Raw genomic sequence first — 19,673 nt, forward strand, 5'->3', positions numbered from 1 at the left:
AAATTGGTTAGGAAGTTTACTTTTAGTGGGACACAATTCAGAAAAATTTTGAACCACATAGCTGTTTAGGGAGCTGAGACGGGGTCCTAAAAGTAAGGTCATTTCCGAAAAAATTGATTTTTTAATTTTGTGTCAGCGCTAGAGCCTCCCTAGAAAACCTGTAAACTGAAATATTTGCATACACATCTGAATGGCGAGCTTGGTGTGCCTGAGATCATGGGTTAAAGTTGTGGAATTTGAGAAGAAAACATAATCAACGCAATAAAAAAATGTATTCATTGGAAAAAAATTCCTGTAATTGAAAAAAAAACAACGTTATGATGTAAATTTTTCATTAGTACCTTTTCCACCAAACAAAACATTTTTTTGCTCTTCAGTTTGGTATCTGAATAGAATCTGATTAATCGCTCTTTCTGTGTGAATTTGTGACGTTGCATTTCGAAGATTACGCATTTTTTTAGCTACTAGAGCACCGAAAAGATCCCACTGGTCTTGGGTTTGTTCTGCTGCACTTGTGGAAGATCTGGATATACTTTCTTCCCAATGCTTAAGAGTGGTCGATAAGGTCGCATATTCCGCCTTCCTTTTCTCGCAAGCCTTACAGGATTGAGATTGGTGATCTTGATCTTCTTTCGAGATTCTTCGATGTGACTGAACTTCCTGTGAAAGTACTCTCTTTAAAATGACTTACTTTTCGCTTGTATCAATATGTAAATTAGAGGTTTTCTAGGTTTTCGCCGTTTTCATGTTGGGAAAACAATTTGCTTTAAAGAGTGTGATAGGGTATCCTGCCCAATTGACTAAATGACAAAAAAGTTGAGCTTTCAAAAAAAAATCAGGTCATTCGGTCAACTGGGCACAGTGCTCTAATATCGTGCAACCCTTCAAAGCAAATTGGAAATCTAGACAACCTCCTAGTTAAAGAGTGGATTAGTAAGGTACCTTTGATTCCATCATTACTTTATTCGTTGTGCAAGTTCCGGAATCGATTCCATCGTTCAACAAGTGGTTTCGTTGCATATTATCTTGTGCTGGATACTGCGCATTGAATAGTGATAGAAGTTCCTGCGAAAGTGCATCTCGTGTTCAATTAGTTCCTGTTTGTGGGTAATGATTATGTATTCGTAAATGCGTAATTAGGATACTGTTGTGGATACCTCCGCTTCGCCCATTATATTCTCCATCGAAGTCGCAGTATCGATTTCATCATTCAACAAGTGATCGTCTTGCACTTCATCTTGTCCTGGATCATGCGCATGGGAGGGTGACTGGGCTTTCTGTGAAAGTGTACTTGTTTTAAATTAACTCGCTCTTCACAGGAGACATTAGTGTAATGTACATAATTATAAGGTACTTATTTTTAGCCAAATTTTTGTAAAAAATGATGGCTATTGCGGTGGGCCCAACTTTGGATAAAAAGGTCGGGGTGAAAAATGTTGACAGTTCTCGACGTTTTGAGCTCAAACTAGACGATTCCCGGTGTGTCAGTTTTTATATATTTACATAGATATTTATTAGTTTCAGCACACTGGTCATTTTTACATTTTATGACCTGGAATCTGCTCTAATTGGTCAAATCAACTCAAACTTAGGGAATGGGGTTCTTTTAGGTCATTTTTTGGAGGGGCATAATATGACCCCAAATGGACGAAAATGGTCCAAAATCATATCATAAGTCAGTACCCCCATTGTGATTAACATAATTATCCAAATTCCAGCTTCCTAGGTCATCCTCACCTCGTTTGAGGTGGGAAAAACCACATTTGACCCCCTCACCCTTAAAATTGATCTAGAAGGCCCAAATTTTCAGCATACAATGGGAGGGTACCCCATGAATAATTATTGCAGGTTTCAACCTTCCAACCCTATTTGACCTCTCTCCAGGGTCAAAAAGTGAATCTTTGGTACATTTTACGTGTTTTTCAATTGTTCAGATAGCCTACAGCCCCTCCAAATTGACCTAGAGGGTCTAAATTCTCACAGTACAATGGGAGGATGTACCCGAAGTGCCTTTTGCATGTTTCAACCTTCCAACCTTATTTTTACAGTAAGGTCATTTTTTTTGGAGGGGCATAATATAACCCCAAATAGATGAAAAGGGTCCAAAATCATACCATAAGTCAGTACCCCCATTGTGATCAACATATCCAAAATTCAGCTTCCTAGGTCATCCCCACCCCGTTTGAGGTGGGAAAAACCATATTTGACCGCAGTTTTTAACCCCCTCACCCCTAAAATTGATCTAGAAGGTCCAAACTTTCAGCATATAATGAGAGGGTGCCCCATGAGTGATTATTGCAGGTTTCAACCTTCCAACCCTATTTGACCTCTCTCCAGGGTCAAAAAAGTGGATTTTTGGTCTATTTTACGTGTTTTTCAATTTTTCAGATAGCTTACAGCCCCTCCAAATTGACCTAAAGGGTCCAAATTTTCACAGTACAATGGGAGGATGTACCCGAAGTGTCTTTTGCATGTTTCAACCTTCCAACCTTATTTTTACAGTAAGGTCATTTTTTTTGGAGGGGCATAATATGACCCGAAATAGATGAAAAAGGTCCAAAATCATACCATTGGTCAGTACTCCCATTGTGATCAACATATCCAAATTTCAGCTTCCTAGGCCATCCCCACTCCGATTAAAGTGGGAAAAGCCACATTTGACCCCAGTTTTTGACCCCCTCACCCCTAAAATTGATCTAGAAGGTCCAAACTTTCAGCATATAATGGGAAGGTGCCCTATAAGTGATTATTGCAGGTTTCAACCTTCCAACCCTATTTGACCTCTCTCCGGGGTCAAAAAAGTGGATTTTTTTTGCTATTTTACATGTTTTTCAATTTTTCAGACAGCCTGTAGCCCCTCTAAATTGACCTGGAGGGTCCAAATTTTTACAGTACAATGAGAGGATGTACCTGAAGTCCTTTTTGCATGTTTCAACCTTCCAACCCCATTCGACCCCTCATTGGAGTCGAAAAAGTAAAATTTTGGGCTATTTTCCATATTTTTCAACTTCTTAACAACGTTTAGGAAAGCCTACAACCCCTTCAAATTGACCTACAGGGTCAAAATTTTCACAGTACTATATGGGAGGATGTACCCAAAGTGCCTTTTGCCAGTTTCAACCTTCCAACCTCATTTGACCTGTTTCAGGGTCAAGACAGGTTTGTTACCATATTTTTTAAAGGAGGAAGAAGAGAGTCGGACGAAGCCCAAGGAGGTGAGGGACGGAGTCCCCCCCCCGCCCAAACACAGGCGAAGCACAGGAGCGAAGCGAGAGTGCGAGTAGTTCAAGATCCCTCAATGTTTCTGGCACAAAAATTTGGTTATACGACTTTTTTTTTTAAATGCATACCTACCTCTGCTTTAGTAATCTTATCCTCTGGTGAAGGTGTGAAATCGATGTTTGTTTTAATCTTCTTCTTCGTATTCAAAAATTGTAAACGTTCGAAGAGGTACCATTTCGACTCATATGCCCCTTCGTGTAGTTTTTTTGCAAGTTCATGTTGGAAATACTCTTTCAGGTCCTCTATTTTATTTCTTGCTTGAACGTGTGAAACATTCAACTCATGCGCAATACTAATCGTGGCGTTGCGTCTAGCAATTAATGTTTTTATGCCCCCATCCTGAGTTTGGCTCCATAGGCATGGTTTTTGCCCCAAAAGATTTGCCAAAGCAATGCATTTTTTCTTCGTCCAAATCTAAAAATTGAGTGAATATATCATTGGAAAAACATTTGATTCTGGAATGCACAGGGTAATACTCGTACTTTACATTTATTTGTACTTCAACTTACTTCAGTTTCGATCATTATTTCATTCTTTTTGGTAGTTTCGGAATCGATTCCATTGGTCAACGAGTGATTTTGTTGCATGTCATCTTGTGCTGCATCCTGCGCATTCGATAGTGATAGATGTTGCTGTGAAAGTTTACCTCGTGTTGAATTGGTTGCGAGTTATGATTATGTATTTAGTACTTGATAAGTGCATAATTATTGTTGTGTATAAATACCTCTGTTTCACTCATTATATTCTCCTTGGAAGTCGCGGTATCAATTTCATCATTCAACAAGTGGACTTGTTGCATTTCATCTTGCATTGGATCATGCACATTGGAAGGTTGCTGGACTTCCTGTGAAAATGTACATGGCTTAAATCGGCTCGCTCTTCATAGGGTGCATTATATTATAGTCCATTGGCAAACTGCAGCTGTGCTGGGGTCATTTTTACATTATTCGACCTTGCAAAGATCAAAAATGTCAATACTTCATAGACCTTTGGGGCAGGGTGTGACTTATTTGAGATTTTCCAAGGGAAAATTTTGGTTTTTCCCCCCAAAAATTCGCCAAGAATGCCTTTTTTGGAATTTTTTGTGAATTCTACAGGTCATGTATTTATTAGGACCCGTATCAGTCTCCCATACCCTTGCCCAGGGAATATAAAGTTGTGGAACCCTAAAAATTGTGCACATCACCAGTCTTATTCTTCACTGAAACCATCAGTACATTAGATATACTTATTTTTTTAAAATATGTACAAACCCAGTACCCACCTTTGCTCCTTTACCGTTATTCTTTGTTGAAGGTGTGAAATTGATGTTTGTTTTAATCTTTTTCTTTTTATTGAAAAATTTTAGCCGTTTGAAGAGGTACCATTTCGGCTCATATGACTCATCACGTTGTTTTTTCGCAAGTTCAACCCGGAAATAAGTTTTCAAGTTTTCAATTTTTTTGTATGCTTGAGTGGGTGGAACGTTCAACGCACGCGCAATGCTAATCAGGGCTTCACGTTTCGCAACTAATGTTGTTATATTCTTATCATGTTTATTTCCGCTCCATAAGCATGGGTTTTTCTCCAAAAGTTTCGTCAAGGCGATGCATTTTTTTGACGTCCAAATCTAAAAATTGAGAGGCATTCAGCAGTATGATGATTGTGAAAACATATTCGATTCTAAAATGCACCAGAGTAATATTTTACTATTCTTAACTCAACTTACTATATTTTGTTCTCCGATCTGCGATGACATCTTTTTGCCTTTACTCTGATGTGAGAATGACAGTAAAAATATGTGGAATTTCAAATTTCAAGTAGAGACATCAAACACGAGGTAGAAACTGTTAAAACGCACATGTTTGTATGTAGTCGCCCAACACAAAGAATCTTGAAACATTGCATGTACTCGTACATTCATGGATCATCAATATTGTGATAACAGTGTTTCCATAAACAGAACGAAAAGTTAGCTTTTTGAAAACGAGACGTGGACTGGGCATCCACCTACTCGTACATCACATCTCAACCTTATGTACTCAAATCATACAACAACTCAGCTGCGCGCATAAATCTTTGTGGAGCGTTGTGATTGGTTGACGTCTCGAATGGTACCTCTTCGAAAAGGTGTTTTTGTTCTACGTGGAGATAGTTACATGCAAAGTGATAAGGATTTCCGGTTCATAATAATATTGTATTGTCGAAGCAACGGATAGAAGAGGGGGCCACTGCAAACCATTACGCTGGATGGTGATTGGAATGAAAATACGCATTGTTTTGAATTCCAGAACATTATTTATGCTCCATATGTGTGCTTGTGCGTGTGTGTATGAGTCCGGCTATAAACTTGAAAGGAAAGTGAAATTTTGGTGTCTAAAGTTACTTTTGGTATTCTTGTTGAAAGGGAATCAAGAAAAGAATTTAAAAAGTCAACAGCGAATACTTACAAGGAAGCCTTTTGAGGTTTCCGCCTCCGATTTGAACGGGACCGTGATTTTTGGAAAGAGCATGAGCTAAAACCCCCTAAACCAAATTTTCAGCTGCCCAAGTTCATTTTTCGATTTTTGGCGAATTTTTTAAAATTCAAAATTTTACTGTTTTTGGCGATTTATGCTTTTTTTTTAAAAGTACGTACTTGATCAATAAAAATGGTCAAAATAAGCCCTACAACTGGTATTAATTCCCCAAATCCAAATTTCACCATTTCCAGCCATTCTGGAGCCTCCAGCGCGATTTTTCAATTTCTCCAGAATTTTGAATATGCTCCAGAAGACGTGAATATGAAGTTGGGTAGCTAAAAATCGAGTTGTGTGTTATGCTCCACCTGTTTAACGAGTTTATCCACATTTGAGCCGATTCTGGAGGGGACACCTCAAGAATGGGTTTTTGACCAGCTTTTTTCATAATAAAAATATCCAAAAAATCAAAAGTTTCGCATTTGCAAAGAAATTTTCGAAATTGGCGCGAATCACTGTATTTTGTCATGAACTAACCTCACGAGGGTGAATTTCGCCATTTTCAGCCGTTCTGGAACCTCCGGTGCGATTTTTCAATTTGTGCAGAATTTTGAATGTGCTGTAGAAGGCGTGAGTATGAAGTTGGGCAGCTAAAAATCGTTAAACAGGTCGAGCATAACACACTACTCGATATTTAGCTGCCCAACTTCATATTCACACGTCTTCTGAAGCATTTATGTGCTGAGCGTTTGAAAATTTGCAAATCGCTCATTTTCAGATAAATTCCTGTTTCGAATATTTTTTCTTATGCAAATATTTCGCTTGAAATATATCATTCCAGAAACTAGGAAAATATTTTGGAACGCCGTGGTGCCAATTTTTTGATGATTTTTTGATAATTTCAAAATTGAAAATCGAAAAAAAAATAGCCGAAAACTTACGAAATTGTTCCTAAAACGAGTTGTGTAACGACAGGAGCAAAAAAAGACGATTTTTTCAAGAATGCTTCCTCTTTGAAAGCCCAAATCACCACTCGAGGGGCACCTCCGAAGCTAGGCATTTCTTTGTGGGTAACTTTCAACTCAATATGAAGGACTCTGCTGAATTTTGGTAAATTTCCTACTACTTTTTTTTCTCCATCCACCCTAAGATACATATCGAAGTCATGGTTTTCGCAGACGTCGGTTTCGAGCCACCTTGGGAGGGGGTGGGGGTGGGGTGTGAAGAAGTGAAAGGGTATAGTGGGTTAAGTATGGTGATTCGATCCTTGAAACTAAAAGGTCCAACCATGATGAGAAAAAACGGCGATGCAAATTTTGGACCCCTAGGACAAGTATTTTGGGGGGGAGGGGCTAAAATGTGTTTTTTAAAATCAATCTTCTCATTTTTCACCAAATACTGATACAAATTTCGCGTTTTCTTAGATCGGTTCTCTAGAGAGCCCGAAGAACAAAACCAATTTTGAAAAAAAATTTGGGCAATTGCCCTTTTAAAAATTGTGAACCGCCATTTTGTAATGAAGGGTCAAAGTAACAATGGAATTATTCTAGTCAAAACACGCGTAAATTATCCGTATACAGGGTGTCTAACAGGTCCTACTGGTCCTATTAGTCCTACTAAAGTCCTACTTTTTTTCAAAAGTCCTTTTGGTCCTACTAAAGTCCTACTTTTCAACAATTTCATGCAAAAGTCCTACTTTTTTTCAATTAGACCTTTTAAAACTTTCAATTTTTCCCCTTTTTTCCAGAATTTTGAGAGCTCATTTGTTGACTTTTTTAGATTTTGAGTTGCACATTTTTGAGAGCTTTCACCCTCGCTTCGCTCGGGCTATTTGCTCTTCTTTTCCCGCATGAAAAACTTTTTGTTCTAATTCAAAAAATGTTCAAAGTTTGAATCAGAAAACTCATTAGTCATATACTGATTTTCGAGATTTTTTTCCCTTGCTTCGCTCGGGTCTGTTTGTTTGTTTTTTTTTATTTTAGATTTTACAAAAAAAATATCATTCGAATTGTATCGTTTTTATGCCTCCTAGAATATTAATTTTCGAAAGCTTTTGCCCTCGCTTTACTCGGGCCCATTTGATTTTCTTTTTACATTTTTCATTCAACAAAAAATAACATTCAAATCTTACAATTTTGAAGCAAATAGTACTTGATATGAAATATTTACAATCAAAATTGAAGAATTCTGGTTAAATTTGATTTTAAGCCAACATAATGTGATGTTCATCAATTTTTAAAATCGATAAGGTGAAAATCAAACGAAAAATTGAATTGAAACATTATATTTTATGGCGTTTACCTACTTGTTTAAAAAAAATTATAAGGTGTTTGAAGACAAGAAAAGCAAACATTTTTTACAAAAATTTGGCCAAAAACTTGAATGTGAATTTTTACCCCCCCCCCCCTTAAAAAATTCCATAAGTGCCCGAAAAATGACCTGCTAAAAGTCCTGCTAAAAGTCCTACTTTTTTATTTTGAAATTTTGTTAGACACCCTGGTATATATACCATGAAAATTTCAAAAATTTTGGAGTGGTGGAAATTTGTCAAAAAAAAAATTAAAACTGACCACCCCTTGCTTTATTAACCATAAGCCATACATGAGTACAAGTTATGGATAAACCAGCTAGTAACCATTGATTTTATAAAATCATTTCATTCTGATGCCAACAGGAAATATTTATACATAGCCTTAAACTCCCGGACCTCTTTGACCCCCCCCCCCCCCCCACCACCCTCACAAAAGGTTATTTTTGATGAAAAATGAAGTCACCGATATGGGTGTCGTTTTCATATGAATCGAACCTTCTGAAAACGAATTTGCAGTCGAATTCCCGTTTGAACCTTTTTTCTCCCCCTCCTCCCTCCCCCAAAATGGTTATTTTGATTAAAAATAAAGTCGCCGATATGGGTGTCGTTTTCGTATGAATCGAAACATCTGAAAACGAATTTGCAGTCGAATTCCCATTTGAACCCTTTTTTCTCCCCCTCCCTCCCTCCCCCAAAATGGTTATTTTGATTAAAAATAAAGTCGCCGATATGGGTGTCGTTTTCGTATGAATCGAAACTTCTGAAAACGAATTTGCAGTCGAATTCCAATTTAAAACATTTTTTTCTCCCCCTCCCGCCTTTCCGGATAATAAATTCGTCATTAAAAAGTGTAGAAGTTTTTTGAATATTCTAACAACAGTGTGGTAAACAAGGATGGAACTACTCTATGTACATTAGAGCAATAAACAACTGAGTAATTAGATACGTAACCTATCTTAATATTATGGTAATGAAAGAAAATTTAATTTATATCCAGATTCCAGGAGAAGGGAAGAGAGGGGCAGAAAAATTGTTTAAATGGGAATTCGACTGCAAATTCGTTTTTAGAAGGTTCGATTCATATGAAAACGACACCCATATAGGTGATTTCATTTTTCATCAAAATAACCATTTAAGAGGGGGGGGGAGGGAAAGGGGTCCGGGAGTTTAAGGCTATGCGTAAATATTTCCTGTTGGCATCAGAATGAAATGATTTTATAAAATCAATGGTTACTAGCTGGTTTATCCATAACTTGTACCCATGTATGGTTTATGGTTAATAAAGCAAGGGGTGGTCAGTTTTTATTTATTTTTGACAAACTTCCACCACTCCAAAATTTTTGAAATTTTTATGGTATGTTTACGGATAAATTACGCGTGTTTTGACTAGAAAAATTCCATTGTTACTTTGACCCTTCATTACAATAAAATGGCGGTTCGCAATTTTTAAAAGGGCAGAACCCCCCCCCCCTTCCCCCCAAAAATTGCTCAATTTTTTTCTAAATTGGTTTTGTTCTTTGGACTCTCTAGAACCGATCTAAAAAAAACGCGAAATTCTTATCAGTATTTGGTGAAAAATGAGAAGATTAATTTGAAAAAACACATTTTAGCCTCTACTCCCCAAAGGCCCAAAATACTTGTCCTAGGGGTCCAAAATTTTCATCACCGTTTTTTCTCATCACGGTTGACCTTTTAGGGTAGGAGCGGTCAATAACTGTTTCAAGGGCCGAATCACCATACTTAATCCGCTATACCCTTCTGACGAAAAATCTGTAGGTATGTGTATCGAGAGTATTGTTTTCGGGGACGTGGCTCGGTGAAAAATTTTCTGTTGGAAAATCTAAAATTTGATGCACTGTTTCCCCTTGTGAGATCTTGAAAGTTAAGACTTCTTTTCAATGTCAGGGGGATTAAATTATATGAAAACGACTACACTACAAGAACGGCTATGGTATGGTGGACGAAATAATGGGGAGTTGAACCCTCTTCGATTCCCTTTGTGCTCCATTTATGGGATTTGGCGAATACCTAACTCTCGTGCCTAAAAAATGTCGTTTTGGGAATCTTGTTTATAGTACGAAACGTCTTGTTTCTATCATGACACGCAGTTTACTTACATTTTGCCACTGGACTATAGTTATACAAATGTATTATATAAGTAGATAAACAATTGTTTTAAAAAATGCATACCTTTGTTTCAATTTCGGCATTCTGTGTTGCAGTTTTGAAATCTAAGTTTTTTTTAATCATCTTCGCATTCGTCAAAAACTTTAAATGTTTGAATAGGTACCATTTCGGCGTATATGTCTCATTATTCGTTAGGTTTTTTTGTTGCCGACGCCACGTGCATCTCATTTTATTCATTGTATTTTGTACTTCATGGTGTGAAACATTCAATGCTGTGGCAATGCTAATCATCGCATCACGTTTAACATTTAATGTTGTCAAGCATCTATCCCTATTTTGACTCCATAAACATGGATTTTGCTCCCAAAGTTTCGCTAGAGCAATGCATTTTTCCGGCGTCCAACTCTAAAAATTGCGCAAATCAGCGGTCAAACTCTGCACAGAAGCCATTGGTATAAATACATTCTGTTAAAAATGCATACCTACATACCTCTGCTTCAGTAACCTTTGTTGAAAGTGTGAAATCTGTGATTGTTTCTATCCTTTTGGTGCAATTCAAAAACTTCAAATGTTTCAAGAGATACCATTTCGACGTCTTGGTAGTTTGGTTTTTTTGTATTATTCGCAATCTTTGTTTCACGGCTCTCATTTTTATTCGTACTTGATGGCGTGAGACATTGAATGCTTGCGCGATGCTAATCATTGCGTCACGTCTCACAATTAATGTTCTCGCGCACTTATCCCTATTTCGACTCCATAAGCATGGTTTTTGCTCCCAAAGTTTTGCCAGAGCTATACATTCTAGTCGCGTCCAAATCTGGAAATTGTGAAAATCATCAGTCTAACTCTACACAGAAGCCATTAGTGTGTATGTATGCATTTTTTTTTCTCGAAAAATGAATACCTACCTTTGCATTAGTAACCTTATTCTCTGTCGAAGGTGTGAAATCTAAGTTTGTTCCAATTTTCTTGATACTCATCTTCAAAAACTGTAAATGTTTGAAGAGGTACCATTTCGGTGTATCTGTCTTATTCGTTAGTTTTTTTTGATGCCGATCCCACGAAGCTTTCATGAGATAAATTTTATTTTGTACTTCGTGGTGTGAAACATTCAATGCTTGCGCAATGCTGACCAGGGCGTCCTTTCTCGCCTCTATAAATTGTACATAGTCGCCCTTCTCTTGCCTCCATAAACATGGGTGTTGCTCCCAAAGTTTCGCCAGAGCGATGCATTTTTTTGTCGTCCAAATCTGAAAATTTTGCAAATCATCAGCTTTATACTTTTCCCAGAACCCATGAGTATAAATATATAGGTATATTTTTTAAATGTGCACTTACACTTTCTTCAGTAACCTTATTCTCTGTTGAAGGTGTGAAATCTGCGTTTGTTTTAATCTTCGTCTCGCTATTCAAAAACTGTAAGTGTTCGAAAAGGTACCATTTCGACTCATATGACTCATCGCGTAGTTTTTTGGCAAGTTCACGTTGGAAATACTCTTTCAAGTTGTCTATTCTTTTTCTTGCTTGAGCGAACGAAACTTTCAACGCATTCGCAATGCTAATCACGGCGTCACGTTTCGCAAGTAATGTTTTTACGCGCATATCGTGATACCCACTTTGTCCCCATAAGCATGGTTTTTGTTCCAAAAGTTTAATCAGAGCGATGCGTTTTTCTGGCGTCCAAATCTAAAAATTGAGTAAATTAAAATCAACTAACTGTAGGTATGATACTCGTAATTGGAAAATTATTTGATGCTGAAATGCATCATGGTAATATTTTACTATACACAACTTACTTTATTCTGTTCTCCGATTTGCGAAGACATCTTTTTGACTTTACTCTAAAGTAGGTACCTAATTCAATAAAAATGTACGAATAATTTCAAGCTACCTGCATATGGAAACATCAAACACGCGATAAAAACCATTCAAATGCACTTTCAAATAGGTTATGGTAACGCATAGGTACATGGTGAATGTGTCACCCAATACGAGGAATCTTCGACCATTCACATAAGAACCACGAATTGTAAGAACAGAATGTCTGTAAACAGAGCGAAAAGTACCTATTCGAAAAGCAGAGGTTGTCTCTGTAAGTACATAACTACAACAACGTTCATGTATATGGTCGAAAAAATACACGTTTTTTAAAATCCCAGATTGTCATCTGCGCTGCATATGTGTGCGTGTGAAACCGGCTATAAACTCGAAAGGATGCAAAAAAGCCAGAAATTTCGTAGCAGTGCGGTTTTATTCAATTCGGACAAATACGATGTATTTCATTTTATGTCGGTGTTATAGGGTAGATGTGAATTTTTGCTATAACGGTGGTCAGGATTTCCAAATATTAGCAGGGCTCGTAATTTGGGTTTCCAAATCTAGGCATTACTCGGCTCGCATTCCTTTTTTATTCTTTTCCAACCGGCTGCTACCCACGTTATTTGTTAATATGAAACGTTTGTGTTTTTTTGCCAGAAACTGTTGAAAAGAGTTGAAAACAATGGAAGAAATGAAGTAATGCTGTCTACTTACTTACAAGGGAACTACCTGAACCGGCAGAAACAAAAATGAACGAATCAAAACTAGATCGAAAGGGGACCACCTCAGGACCCCAAATCCAAAATTCCAAGTGCTGAAGTTGATTTCTCGATTTTTGGTGAATTTTTGAAAATTGAAAAATCCAAAATATTATCAATTAATACCAAAAATAGAAAATATTGATGAAAATTGAAATTTTCTCGGGAAGAGGTTTAGATGGCATCCCGAACTCATTTACAACTATCGAAATTCGTAAAACCTCAATTCCAGTCATTGTGGAGCCTCCAGCGATTTTTTGTCATTTCTCCAGAAACTTGAAATTGCTGTGGAACGGCTAAAAATCAACTTCAGCACAAATAACTTTAATTGGAGCCTATGTGGGTTGCCTTCAACCAATTTTTGCGGCTGTCGCGAAAATCGGCGTCTGCCGGTTCAGATGTGTATTTTTGCCCACTGGAAAAAATGCCAAAATTTGAAAATGTTAAATATTCCATCTTTTGCGATGCTACCTATCCGAAATCGAGCTCCGACCCATTTTCGACGTTCCGAATTGGTAAAACCCCCATTTCGACCATTCTGGAGCCTCCAGCGGTTTTTTATCATTTCTCCAAAAACTTGAAATTGCTCTGGAACGCCTAAAAATCAACTTCAGCACAAATAACTTTAATTGGAGCCTATGTGGGTTGCCTTTAACCAATTTTTGCGGTTGTCGTGAAAATCGGCGTCTGCCGGTTCAGATGTGTATTTTTGCCCATTGACTTGTGCAATGAATAAACTGCAAAATTTGAAAATGTCAATATTCCATCTTTTGTGATGCTACCTATCCTGATTCGAACTCCAACATGTGTTTTTTTTTCCAAAGAAAGTACATATGTGCCATGCAGTGCCTACTTGGTACTGCACATGTACAAGTCAATGGGCAAAATACACATCTGAACCGGCAGACGCCGATTTTCACGACAACCGCAAAAATTGGTTAAAGGCAACCCACATAGGCTCCAATTAAAGTTATTTGTGCTGAAGTTGATTTTTAGGCGTTCCAGAGCAATTTCAAGTTTTTGGAGAAATGATAAAAAACCGCTGGAGGCTCCAGAATGGTCGAAATGGGGGTTTTACCAATTCGGAACGTCGAAAATGGGTCGGAGCTCGATTTCGGATAGGTAGCATCGCAAAAGATGGAATATTTAACATTTTCAAATTTTGGCATTTTTTCCAGTGGGCAAAAATACACATCTGAACCGGCAGACGCCGATTTTCGCGACAGCCGCAAAAATTGGTTGAAGGCAACCCACATAGGCTCCAATTAAAGTTATTTGTGCTGAAGTTGATTTTTAGCCGTTCCACAGCAATTTCAAGTTTCTGGAGAAATGACAAAAAATCGCTGGAGGCTCCACAATGACTGGAATTGAGGTTTTACGAATTTCGATAGTTGTAAATGAGTTCGGGATGCCATCTAAACCTCTTCCCGAGAAAATTTCAATTTTCATCAATATTTTCTATTTTTGGTATTAATTGATAATATTTTGGATTTTTCAATTTTCAAAAATTCACCAAAAATCGAGAAATCAACTTCAGCACTTGGAATTTTGGATTTGGGGTCCTGAGGTGGTCCCCTTTCGATCTAGCTTTGATTCGTTCATTTTTGTTTCTGCCGGTTCAGGTAGTTCCCTTGTTAGTTGATCAGGGAACCTCTTGAGGTGTCCGCGTCCGATTTGAACGGGACCGCGATTTTTGGAAAGAGCATGTTCTAAAATCCACAAATCCAAATTTTCAGCTGCCCAAGTTCATTTTGCGATTTTTGGCGAATTTTTGAAATTCCAAAATTGACTATTTTGGTGATTTATGCTTTTTTTTAAAAAAAGTACGTACTTGATCAGTAAAAATGTTCAAAATAGATCCTAAAACTGATTTTAACCCCCCAAATCCAAATTTCGCCATTTCCAGCCATTCTGGAGCCGCCAGCGCTATTTTCCAATTTCTCCAGAATTTTGAATTTGCTCCAGAAGGCGTGAATATAGGATGAATCCGGAGTCGTCTGGTTAAACTCAACTGTAGATAGTACTCGAGGAGATGAACAAAAAACGTTATTATGATAAGTTGCCTATCTTGTAAAATGAAGGAGCTACGTGCTCCGCAAAATCGGAAATTTACCCATTTTGAAAAATTTATCAAAAATAAGAAAATGTTTGAATCATTCAAATGATGCCACTAACCCATAGTACTCGAGTGGACGAACAAAAAATGTTATTACTTATAGCCAATTGCCTATCTTCAAAATTGAAGGGGCAAACCTGATTCAAAATATCCAAATTTCAATTGTCCCAAATTTGAGTTTTGAAATTGTGCTTGCCCCTTCAATTTTGAAGATAGGCAATTGGCCATGATAACTTTTTTTGTTCATCCACTCAAGTACTATGGGCTAGGAGCATTATTTAAATGGCACAAACATTTTCTTACTGTCTGCAAATTGAAGAAATTACCTCATTTTTGAACTAAAATTTACCTGTTTTGAAAAATTCTTCTAAAATAAGAAAATGTTTGAATCATTTAAATGATGCCCCTAACCCATAGTACTTGAGTGGACGAACAAAAAATGTTATTATGACCAATTGCCTATCTTCAAAATTGAAGGGGCAAGCACAATTTCAAAACTCAAGTTTGGGACAATTGAAATTTGGATATTTTGAATCAGGTTTGCCCCTTCAATTTTGAAGATAGGCAATTGGCTATAAGTAATAACATTTTTTGTTCGTCCACTCGAGTACTATGGGTTAGTGGCATCATTTGAATGATTCAAACATTTTCTTATTTTTGATAAATTTTTCAAAATGGGTAAATTTCAGATTTTGCGGAGCACGTAGCACCTTCATTTTACAAGATAGACAACTTATCATAAAACGTTTTTTGTTCGTCTCCTCGAGTACTATCTACAGTTGAGTTTAACCAGACGACTCCGGATTCATCCTATGAAGTTGGGCAGCTAAAAATCGAGTTATGTGTTATACTCGATCTGTTCAACGAGTTTATCCACATTTGAGTCGATTTTGGGAGGGACACCTCGAGAGCGGTTTTTTGACCATCTATTTTCAAAACTGGTCAAAAAACCCACTCTTGAGGTGTCCCTCCCAAAATCGGCTCAAATGTGGATAAACTCGTTGAACAGATCGAGTATAACACATAACTCGATTTTTAGCTGCCCAAATTCATATTCATGTCTTCTGGAGCAAATTCAAAATTCTGGAGAAATTTAAAAATCGCGCTGGAGGCTCCAGATTGGTGGGAAATGGCGGAATTCGGTTTCGTGAGGTTAGTTATGGACGAAATACAGCGATTCGCGTTTTCAAAAATTTCCTCACAAACGGGAAACTTTTGATTTTCTTGATTTTTGATTTGAAAAAAAAACTGGTCAAAAAACCACTCTTGAGGTGTCCTTCCCAGAATCGGCTCGAATGCAGATAAATTCGTTGAACAGATCGAGTATAACACGCAACTCGCATTTTAGCTGCCCAACTTCATATTCACGCCTTCTGGAGCAAATTCAAAATTCTGGAGAAATTGTAAAGTAGCGCTGGAGACTCCAGAGCGGCCGGAAATGGCGAAATTTGGATTTGGGGGGTTAAAATCAGTTTTAGGATTCATTTTGAACATTTTTACTGATCAGTACGTACTTTTTTTAAAAAAGCATAAATCACCAAAATAGTCAATTTTGGAGTTTCAAAAATTCGCCAACAATCGCAAAATGAACTTGGGCAGCTGAAAATTTAGATTTGAGGGTTGTACAACATGCTCTTTCCAAAAATCGGGGTCCCGTTCAAATCGGAGGGTGACACCTCAAGAGGTTCCCTTGTGAGAGGGCCTCTCTCTCCCAAATACCTAGTAAAATTAGCTTTTGATTCAAATTGAGTCTAGAGTGATCCAATGGATTACATACCTCCGATGTGACGTAAAAACTGAAAACCCTCCGTACAAATTTTTCACCTGTCATCTCATTTCCTTCATTTTCAGAAACATCAGAACTTCATTTCTTGATATCTCGAGTGTAATGGAGGGCGGGGGAAAGTAGTACGGCAATTACTTTCTAATACATGCATATTGGAGAGGAATCCCAACTCACGGTACAAAATTTTAGGTGCTTATACGTATTTGATTTTTTATGCTCTTAAAATCAAGCGCACCTTCTGCGTCAGGGAGAAATTTCAATACGAGATAGTTATGCCCGAAATATGATATTTTGCATAAATTAAATGTATGGATAAATACCAGAGTACTGCACGGTTAAGTTAAAATAGCCGGATAACCGCCAGAGCTGTCGGCTAATTTAACTACAGGTTACAAACTGCAGTTACTTTTGTCGGCGCGCGCAACCAGCGGTAAGTTAGGTTAATAACCATACGTTAACCGCATTCGGTTCTCTGGTGTCTCAACAATACATTTTGGTGACTCATCAAACAGATAAGACAGAATCGAACATTACATTTCCGATAAGAGCGCGGTATAATCGCAGGTAGTTTAGTCATTTTAACTACAAAATTATCCGCATAGGCTAACGCTAATATAACTGCTTTTGGATGAGTTATATTTGGTAGCTTACCGCACACGACACGCGACTAACGCAGATAACTTTTAACTATACCGTGCAGGACTCTGATAAATACTTTGTGTATTTTATAATTTTTTAGCAATCGATTAATAAATTCGTTTTGTTTCTTTGTTTCAGGTGAGTTATTAATCTCAAACAAGATACTTATCTATGCATGAGAGAAGCTGAAAAAGTACGTATGTACCTTTCATAGCGTTTATTATTCGTTGTTCGACCTACACAATACACATAGTGTTAGTGTCAGTACATCTGGGAGTCAGAAACCATAACGGTAAAGGGGTTTCTAAAATATTGAAAATGAATCGTAAACTGAATTTTACAATTGTAAAAACCTTTTGTGATTATTTCGTCCACTCCACTCCGATTGTTGTCTTTATGAGTCAAAAAAAACTTGAAAATTTCAGCTCTCCAACTTGTCACAAGGAGTTAATGGTCCTGTAAGTCCTGCAAAAGTTCTGCTTTTTGCCCATGAGTCCTGCAAGTCCTGCAAATCCTGCACTTGCCCCGCTTTTCATCAATTTTCTTCAAAAATTCTGTTTTTTTTTCAAATTATCAAATTAATTTTCCCTTTTTTCCGGAGTTTTGAAAACATTTTGTAGAAAAGGGCCAATTTGTCGGGTTTTTTAGAACGTGAGTTACGCAATTTTGAGAGCTTGTGTCAATTGCTCTTTTTTTCAAAAAAAAAAAAAAAAAAAAACATACTTAATTGTTAAAATTTGAAAAACGTTCAAATTTTGAATCAGAAAAATAAATTCCTTCCTGCATTATGAAATGTTTTTTAAACTTCTCAAAACATGAATTTTTGAAAGCTGGCCTCTCTTCACTCGAGCTCGTTTGCTGTGTTTTCGAGATTGAATTTTTAAATCATTCAAATTTTAAAATTTTGAATAATAAATCATTCTTTCATTCGTTACACAAGAAACCGTCGTTTTTATACCTCTCGAAATAGATACCTACATAATTACCTGCTGATTTTCAAAAGCCTTTACCCTCGCATCGCTTGTCTCAGACAATTGGTTCCTAGGTCATCCCCACTCCTTTTAAGATGAAAAAACCCGAAAATAGGGGCAAAATAAGGGGATTTTTAGCTTAATTCCGTTTTAAATGGGATGGTGATGACCTAGGAATGTGAAATTTGGATATGTTGATCACAGATAGGGTACTGTCCGATGGTATGATTTTGGACCCTTTTCATCCATTTGGGGTCATGTTATGCCCCTCCAAAAAAATGACCTTTCTGTAATTTTCAACTTTGACCCTCCCCACTCCAGAGGTCAACTATAGCTCTCAAAAGAATCCCATTCCCCAAGTTTGACTTCATTTTATCAATTAGAACAGGTTACAAGTCCCAAATCATAAAATGTAAAATTATTGAAATCAGATCACTTTGAGGGGTCGTAGCGCCACCCCCTTGAGGCTAGGGAGTTGGTCGATAGCTCATTTGATAGGTATTGGGGAGGAGATGAAATTATCACTGGGCTCATTTTACTCAAAATTCAATATTTCAGGAGTTCTTGATGAAAAACTGATTTTGGGAGGTTTTGATCCACTGTGGCGGGGTTAGCTCGTGGGGTAGGGGCGGGGACTTTTAGTATGTTGTTCAGCACACCACCCTAGATAATATTCACCAAAAAAACCTTTGTTTGCAATTATGTTTGGGTTCGCCCATTTTTTTCTGCAATTTGCCTGGGCTAAGGGTAAAGTTTAAAGTTTCACTATACCTAGACCTACTCAACTTACTTTATTTTGTTCTCCGATTTGCGAAGACATCTCTTTGTCTTTACTGGAAGTATGTGTATAGGTGATGTATTGAAAAGGAAGCACAGGAAGCCTTAATCACGCGTGTAATTGTTGGAAAAATATTCGATTTTGAAATGCACCGGAGTAATTTTTCCTCGGTCAAATTACTGTACTGGGTCGACCATCCGCCGAATCATCTTTTTGTCTTTTCTCCAAAGCTGGTAATGCAATGAAAATATTTAAAATTTCAAACCGAAACATTAAACACGAGAAACGAACGATTCGCATTCAAATATGTAGTTTACTTATCGCGATATCGTAAACGTATAGGTATTCTCACCCAACATCACTAATAGTGGGGGCGACTGTAAAAAAATGTTGGGTTGTTATTGGCTGTTATCTTTCTGAAAATGTGTTTCTTAGTTCTTTCTAAAATATGGACAGGCAATCCTGTTACAAGTTTGAAACTCTGACGAAAGAGTTGTTTGATGAAGTCACCACCACCAATCTACTTTCCATTATGGTATATTTTTTCAAATCCTAGAATCTCATCTGTTTCTCATATGGTTGCGTGTAAGGTCGACCTAATCGAGCCACAGAACCTGAGCGGGTGGTTTCCAGTATTTGTACATCGTCC

At 37.4% G+C, this 19,673-nt stretch overlaps 1 protein-coding gene across 1 annotated transcript; it reads right to left on the minus strand.

The window, feature by feature from the left end:
- Positions 1–255: 255 nt before the first annotated feature.
- LOC135845277 (uncharacterized) lies at positions 256–5,288 on the minus strand. Its single transcript, XM_065363747.1, has 8 exons — positions 4,991–5,288; positions 4,547–4,891; positions 4,007–4,126; positions 3,792–3,914; positions 3,355–3,696; positions 1,158–1,277; positions 943–1,065; positions 256–660 (listed from the first exon to the last, which is right to left on the minus strand). The coding sequence occupies exons 1-8, from the start codon at positions 5,018–5,020 to the stop codon at positions 316–318; spliced, it is 1,548 nt and encodes a 515-aa protein (XP_065219819.1). The 5' UTR covers positions 5,021–5,288; the 3' UTR covers positions 256–315.
- Between the last annotated feature and the right edge of the window lie 14,385 nt (positions 5,289–19,673).

Source organism: Planococcus citri, chromosome 4 (assembly GCF_950023065.1).
Source record: "Planococcus citri chromosome 4, ihPlaCitr1.1, whole genome shotgun sequence".
Taxonomy (NCBI): Eukaryota; Metazoa; Arthropoda; class Insecta; order Hemiptera; family Pseudococcidae; genus Planococcus; species Planococcus citri.

Excerpts from the sequence above, each read along its gene's own strand:
- LOC135845277 (XM_065363747.1), bottom strand. The coding sequence starts at position 5,020 with ATGTCATCGCAGATCGGAGAACAAAATATA. Across the intron at positions 4,892-4,990 it reads AGATCGGAGAACAAAATATA|ATTTGGACGTCAAAAAAATG; the intron begins GTAAGTTGAGTT and ends CTCAATTTTTAG. Across the intron at positions 3,915-4,006 it reads ATATAATGAGTGAAACAGAG|CAACATCTATCACTATCGAA; the intron begins GTATTTATACAC and ends AAACTTTCACAG.